Below are 7,781 nucleotides of genomic sequence, written 5' to 3'. Positions count from 1 at the left end.
TTTGCGGTTGTTCTGGGATTGATTTGCACTTTTCACACCAAAGTACGTTCATCTCTAGGAGACAGAACGCGTCTCCTTCCTTAGCGGTATGATGGCTGCGTGGTCCCATGGTGTTTATACTTGCGTACTATTGTTTGTACAGATGAACGTGGTACCTTCAGGCGTTTGGAAATTGCTCCCAAGGATGAAACAGACTTTTTTCTGAGGTCTTGGCTTATTTCTTTTGATTTTCCCATGTCAAGCAAAGAGGCACTGAGTTTGAAGGTCGGCCTTGAAATACATCCACAGGTACACCTCCAATTGACTCAAATTATGTCAATTAGCCTATCAGAAGCTTCTAAAGTCATGACATCATTTTCTGGAATTTTGAAGACTGTTTAAAGGCACAGTCAACTTAGTGTATGTAAACTTCTGACCCACTGGAATTGTGATACAGTGAATTATGAGTGAAATAATCAGTTGTAAACAGTTGTTGGAAAAATGTATTGTGTCATGCACAAAGTAGATGTCCTAACCGACTTGCCAAAACTATAGTTTGTTAAGAAGACATTTGTGGAGTAGTTGAAAAATGAGTTTTAATGACTCCAACCTAAGTGTATGTAAACTTTCGAATTCAACTGTAGGTGTCCTTCCTAACTCAGTTGCCGGAGAGGAAGGAAACCGCTCAGGGATATCACCATTAGGCCAATGTTCATTTAAATGGCTGTGATAGGAGAAAACAGGATGGATTCCACAGTGTCTCTACATATTTGCATTTACAGCCATGTTACATAGAAGTGTACAGTGCAAATACAGTATTACACAGTACTTTCAACTATTGTCATAATTTTATGATCTAAAACTAAAGTGTTATGGTGAGCCGTTTAGGCACAATTTGAGTTGCCTGAAAATCTGAAGCACAGAAAAATGTCAATGTGTAGTCACACAAACCGTAAATACGTATAATTGTCTTGTAACTACACTGAACAAAAATATAAACAACATGTAAAGTGTTGGTCCCATGTTTTATGAGTTGAAATAAAAGATCCCAGAAAGCTTGATTCTCTCAAATGTTGTGCACAAATTTGTTTACATCACTGTTAGTGAGCATTTCACCTCTGCCAAGATATTCCATCCACCTGACAAGTGTGGCATATCAAAAAGTTGATTAAACAGCATGATCATTACACAAGTGCACCTTGTGCTGGGAACAATAAAAATGCCACTCTAAAATGTCACCCAACACAATGCCACAGATGTCTCAAGTTTTGAGGGAGCGTGCAATTGGCATGCTGACTGCAGGAATGTCCACCAGAGCTGTTGCCAGAGTATTTAATGTTCATTTCTCTATCATAAGCTGCCTCCAACGTCATTTTAGAGAATTTGGCAGTACGTCCAACTGTCCTCACAACCACAGACCATGGGTACGACATCATGTGGGAGAGCGGTTTGCTGTCAACGTTGCGAACAGAATGCCCCATGATGGCTGTGGGGGTATGGGCAGGCATAAGCTACAGACAACAAACACAATTGCATTTTATTGATGGCAATTTGAATGCAGAGATACTGTGATGAGATCCTTAGGCCCATTGCCATTCATCCGCTGCCATCACCTCATGTTTCAGCATGATAATGCATGGCCCCATGTCACAAGGATCTGTACATAATTCCTGGAAGCTGAAAATGTCAGTTCTTCCTTGGCCTGCATACTCACCAGACGTGTCAGCCATTGAACATGTTTGGGATGCTCTGGATCGACAGCGTGTTCCAGTTCCCGCCAAGATCCAGCAACTTCACACAGCCATTGAAGAGGAGTATAATAACATTCCACAGGCCACAATTAACAGCCTGATCAACTCTATGAGAATGAGGTGTCACGCTGCATGAGACAAATTGTGGTCACACCAGATACGGACTGGTTTTCTGATCCACGCCCATACCTTTATTTGTTATCTGTAACCAACAGATGCATATCTGTATTCCCAGTCATGTGAAATCCATTGATTAGGGCCTAATACATTTATTTCAATTGACTGATTTCCTTATATGAACTGTAACTCAGTAAAATCTTTTAAATTGTTGCGTTTATATTTTTGTTCAGTATAAGTAACTATATATAAGTAAGTATAAGTAACTAACTACTAACTATATACACTGTCCCTGTTAATTTAGTCTCACAATAACATACCTATCAACGCTGTATTGTCATTCTTACGAAATGGGCATTAGTCTTCCGTAGTCGAGGCTATGTGACTACTATGTATATATACACAGTGCACTGTATGTATAGGGCCACATCGAAAAGTGGGAAAACTTGTTTTGTTTTATAAACAGGTCTATTAGTTAAACATTCCATCCAAAGTCAATGTATCAATTAAGTATTGGCAAACATTTTTTACATTATGTATTATTTTATTAGAAGTGTTAAGTGTACACAGTGCAGTATTCAAAAAACAGAAAGTGATAAAACACATGGATGCTAGTTATAGTGTCTAAGGTCAACATGAGTGTACAAAACAGTAGGAACACCATAATATTGAGTTGCACCCCCTTTTGCCTTCATAACAGCCTCAATTCGTCAGGGAATGGACTCTACAAGGTGTCGAAAGCGGTCTACAGGGATGCTGGCCATGTTGACTCCAATGCTTCCCACAGTTGTCAAGTTGGCTGGATGTCCTTTGGGTGGTGGATCATTCCTGATACACACAGGAAACTGGAGCGTGAAAAACCCAGCAGCATTCACATGGATTAACCTGGTCAGTCTATGTCATGGAAAGAGCACCTGTTCCAAACATTTTGTACACTCAGTGTACAGCATGTATGATGTAAGCACACAGCATCAAATCACGAAATAAACACTAAGGGTTAAACAGTATATTTAATTGTTTTTCTTTCAGACATTCAAAGTGTCAGACATTCAAAGTGTCACAGTCCAGCAATATTGCCATTGTCCAATGGTTAAATTAGATTTTAACAACCTATTGAAGTTGTTAATCCTTTGATTATCATTAGCCTTAGTTCAACAACTACAGCAACACGCTTTGGTATTTTACATGATACATCTCATTTGAACCTTCAGGGGATATGCAGTACATGGTTATGCCAACATAGAACATACTGTATTCCAAAGTGTACCCAATGTGTGTGGAGTGTACCCAAATATTGCATAAGAGAAATATATCTTGCCTAGATGGGTTAAATAGATCCATTTAGATGGGTAAAATCTTACAGTAGGCTGGAGAAAGACCTTCAATATCCATCAAGGACTATCATTACAGGCACCATTGGTTGGATTTGGGAATATGTCAGGGATGCTAGCATAGTGCCATGTATCCATTTGGAGTGTTAGGTAACCCTGTATGGTGATATTCAGTCATATTTATCAAAGGATTAGAGTAAATTCCATTTAAATTCAGTCAATTCAGTTTACTTCGTGAGGTGAAATGGAATTGTCTCCAACTCTGATTAAATGGCACCCTATTCCCTACATGCACTACTTTTGACCAGAGCTCTATTGGCCCTAATAGTGCACTATATAGGGAATAGAGAGCAATCTGGGACGCAGCCTCAAATCGCTTTTCAGTTGTTCCTCAAAGAAGTCTAGGCCTGGATGGGTTGGCCCTGACTGAGGAGAAAGCCCCGATGTGGGAGACCAGGTTGGGCTCTATGCTGTGCGCTCTCTCTCCGGTTATAGTCCGAGCCATCTGATACAGAACCATGTCCTTAGCATTGCCCTTGACGCAGAATGATCCGTCCAGGTACTCCGCCGCCCTGAGTGATGAGTTACCCGGAAACAGCATGGCAGGTGTGCAGCACTCGGTCGCCGGGGACACGGCGTAGAGCTGCGGCGATAAGCGCCGTGCCTCGAGTAGGTAATGCCGACCGGCCAGCTCTACGGCGACCATGATGTACAAGGTAAGGAAGAGGAGGTGGGTGGTGGAGAGGGAGAAAGAGAAAGGTGTACCGTGACTAAGGATTAGGAGGAGTGCGGTAGCCCCGACTAGTCCAAGTCCCACCCATTCCAGGATGCGGTAGGGTTCGGGGTTCCAGTAGCGCTGCAGCCTCTCCGGGTGGTAGAGCTTGACGTAGAGAGTGTGGAGGGCGAAGCGCCGCGAGAGCAAATCTCGGATCACGGCAAAGAAGTCTGCCCTGGGTAGTGCGTCGTCCTCGAGGACCATCAAGTTTTTGGGCCTTGCCAGCTCCCATCCTTTGCGTAGACAGTAGACGTAGTCCCTCTTCTCCTTCTCAAAGGTGTTGACGTGAGCCTGGTTCTTCCACTGCTCCTCCAGGGACCTCCGCACCACCAGGAACTGGCTCTCCAGTAGCGCCGCATCCTCGTTGTCCAGGGGACCGCTTTCCACATCGCACACCAGCACTTCGGCGCAACGCTGCCCCTCGCCGCATCCTCTCAGGAGGGACACCAGCCGCTGCATCACTTGAAGCAGGTAGTGAAATTCCTTGCCCTCCGTTCGCCTGGCCGTTACCACAGTGATCAATAGCTCGGATCCCTTAGCGATGTTGGAAAAGCCAGCCGACCCAGTGGTAGACCGTGATGCCTCCCAGAATTCCAAAGCCTCCTGCCCTCTCTCGTAGCTCTCCGCTAGAAACTGATCGCTCATGTCATTCAAGTACATCGATTTAATGTAGTAGTAGGAATATAGTAGCCTGTGGCAACACAACGGCAGTACGATGCCAAACGTTATGATACATAAAGCTAGTCCTTGGGCAACAGGGCTGGACCACCGTAAATGCTGGCTCGCCAGAGCTTTCCATCGAGGCATTGGTAAAGATGAGTATTGCAGTGTTGAGTAAAAAAAAGTTGGAAAAAAAAGATTCAGGTCTCAATAATGATTTAACAAATCTTATGTAAAAGGGGATGTTTGCTCTGAGCTGTTTGCAATGTTAGGGTTGGGCAACGCCTTTGTACAACTGTTAATTTCCAGGTTGGCTGTGTGAAAGAGTTGTGGTGGCTACAGGCCTACTAGTGTTGTAAAAATTTATGCCAAAGCAACCATACCGGAACAGCAAAAAAAAAGAAGCTCTGTATGCAAAGCATTGATATGGTTGCTTTTCATAGCTTTCATCCTTCCAGCAAAATGTGTACAAAAGTAGATATCCACGTTTGATATTGTCCAAGTATCTCTGGCCAAGGAAAAGCCAATTCAAAGTCTCCAACTGTACGACCATCTACAAACACTGCTGCTACCTGTAGCATTCCACGGTTCCATTAGATCCCATGTTCCTGGAGAAACTATAAAAAAAAAATGGTTATTAATTTTGTTCAGGCTATTCAAGTTGGAGGCACACCCAAATAACATGAATAGCCAGGTGTAGACTGTACCCAAAGCTTCAACTACTGTATGGCAACATTAACTATTTAATTAAATGTCACGTCTGACTTTACAGTGTATAGCTAATTAGTATATAATCCATTGTTTTTAGGCATCCTATCGCTGTGTGTGAACCAGTACAATTACAGTGCGATACAAATTCGTTTCATTGTACATTTTAAGATTATATCGGTAACAAGCGAGTTAGTGCCCCACTTTACCTGGCTATTGATACAGCACACCGTTGTGCATAATCGGGTCAACATGCAGAGAATAGAACGATCAACATATGCCTATTTCCTTTACTAAATAGGCTACTGTGCTGTCCAGGAAAAAATAGCAGCAAAATATTAAACATCTATTTTCCTTAGTCTATACTGCGTTAGATATATGGTGGAAGCAACAAATAAACAGTCTCACCATAACTTCTAATGTGGTAATATAGTTGCTACATGGCTGCCGTAGCTAGAATCAAGGGTTATGTTTCAAAATGCGCACTTAAGTTCTGCATTATTTTAAATGGTGATCTTCCAATAACACCTGATGCCACGTTTACATCGTAACGTATTTCTTTACGTCGTTTTCACGGAGTCTTGCCCGGCTACCGGAAAAGACTAGTCACAGATTGAACAATGAGACAGAACGATGAGACAGATATTTCACCAGCTGTATAAATTTGAAGCATCCGGTTGACGCACTCACTACAAAATATGGTGATGAGAGGAAGCCAAGTCGTGGCAGTGGGAGAAGATTGAGCGAGATTAATTTTGGCCGACATAATGCAAATATTCTCATCGATGAAACATTTGATCTCAATGTTTCCAAAACTATAACATGTTACGAACAGAGTGGACTACGTTTTGTAGATTTTAGCCTTTGCCAAAGTTTAAAAAAAATTGCATTGTTTAGAAGGAGTGCAAGGGCGAATTGGGTTATTGCACACGCGCACTCTACAGAGTAGGCGTTCCCTAACAAATATGCAAATACCTGCTAGAACGCGCCAATATAATTTCGCTAGCTTGTACTTGGCTCTGCCCACTAGGATGAATTTGTTTCCATTGGAAAGGACAGGCTGTGGTCTAGCTTGGGTTAGTTTAAAAAATCTTTGGTGTGGTCTTTGTAAAAATCGCAAAATGGAGGAGAGTCTGTCTCTCGTCAGAGATTGAATTTATTTTGGGATATTGCAAAATATGACCTTTTCGTTCAAGAAACAGGATAAATATATAGCTTGAGGTTATAAAACATGTTTAATTACTTTTCCCTCAACTTGTTTCTACCTTTCTAGAAAGTCAAGATAGTTTGCACTGCAGATCAGCAGCTAGCTAAAGCAAGGCTAGGTTGAAGATACCTCAGGGTCGTTACAATACCATTGTAGTTAGCAAGCTCCACCTAATAATTATGATTAAAAAACAAACGTCATTATCACAATACACTTAAATGGGAGGCAATACAATAATTGTATTGTGTATTATTCAACAATACTATTAAAAATAGTACTCACGTTAAGTAATGGGTAATTGTTCACAACAAGTTGCTAGCTATCCCATAAAGCCATTACCTAAAACCACATATTTCCATCTCCTGTTGTTTGGTAACTTCCTGTTCTTCGACGGACTCTGGACTGAAGACGAGGAAAAGTTTGAAAAATGTCTAAATATGCGCTGTTCGACTCGCAACGGAGCCTTCAACCGCAATGGGATGTTCCAATTGAAATGCATGACATCCGGCGTAATGTAACGAAGTGCATATGGTTTTGCGTATGTGATCGAAGCTTCAGAGAGCATACTGTCTAGTATGGAACACGTTGACGGGAGAACGCAGAGCGCTTAAAATCCTTTACTTATCGGTACCAAAGATTTTTTCTTTTATTTATTTAACCAGGTAGGCCAGTTGAGAACAAGTTTTCATTTACAACTGCGACCTGGCCAAGATATAGCAAAGCAGTGTGACAAAAACAACAGAGTTGCACATGGGATAAACAAACATACAGTCAATAACACAATAGAACATCTGTATACAGTGTGTGCAAATGAAGTAACGAGGTAAGGCAATAAATAGGCCAATAGTGGCGAAGTAATTACAATTTAGCAATTTACACTGGAGTGATATATGTGCAGATGAGGACGTGCAGTAGAAATACTGGTGTGCAAAAGAGCAGAAAAACAAATATGGTGATGAGGTAGGTAGTTGGTTGGATGGGCTATTTACAGATGGGCTGTGTACAGCTGCAGCGGTAAGCTGCTCTGACAGCTGACGCTTAAAGTTAGTGAGGGAGATATAAGTCTCCAACTTCAGTGATTTTTTGCAATTCATTCCAGTCATTGGCAGCAGAGAACTGGAAGGAAAGGTGGCCAATACAGGTGTTGGCTTTGGGGATGACCAGTGAAATATACCGGCTGTAGCACGTGCTACGGGTGGGTGTTGCTATGGTGACCAGTGAGCTGCGATAAGGCGGAGCTTTACCTAGCAAAG

At 42.0% G+C, this 7,781-nt stretch overlaps 1 protein-coding gene across 4 annotated transcripts; it reads right to left on the bottom strand.

Moving 5' to 3' along the window:
- Positions 1-2,838: 2,838 nt before the first annotated feature.
- pgap4 (post-GPI attachment to proteins GalNAc transferase 4) lies at positions 2,839-7,157 on the bottom strand. 4 transcript variants are annotated; one of them, XM_071388144.1, is made up of 2 exons: positions 6,811-7,157; positions 2,839-5,230 (listed from the first exon to the last, which is right to left on the bottom strand). In XM_071388144.1, the coding sequence occupies exon 2, from the start codon at positions 4,758-4,760 to the stop codon at positions 3,570-3,572; it is 1,191 nt and encodes a 396-aa protein (XP_071244245.1). In that variant the 5' UTR covers positions 4,761-5,230; positions 6,811-7,157; the 3' UTR covers positions 2,839-3,569. The 4 variants fall into 4 exon arrangements, with proteins under 4 accessions (XP_071244245.1, XP_071244266.1, XP_071244259.1 ...); XM_071388165.1 differs by having other exon boundaries at positions 6,868-7,157; XM_071388158.1 differs by lacking the exon at positions 6,811-7,157 and adding an exon at positions 5,531-6,767.
- Between the last annotated feature and the right edge of the window lie 624 nt (positions 7,158-7,781).

The sequence above is a fragment of the Salvelinus alpinus genome, chromosome 2, assembly GCF_045679555.1.
Source record: "Salvelinus alpinus chromosome 2, SLU_Salpinus.1, whole genome shotgun sequence".
NCBI lineage: Eukaryota > Metazoa > Chordata > Actinopteri > Salmoniformes > Salmonidae > Salvelinus > Salvelinus alpinus.
The sequence above is the reverse complement of the archived record's forward strand: the minus strand, read 5'-3'. Positions and strand labels throughout refer to the sequence as shown.

Excerpts from the sequence above, each read along its gene's own strand:
- pgap4 (XM_071388144.1), bottom strand. The coding sequence starts at position 4,760 with ATGCCTCGATGGAAAGCTCTGGCGAGCCAGCATTTACGGTGGTCCAGC.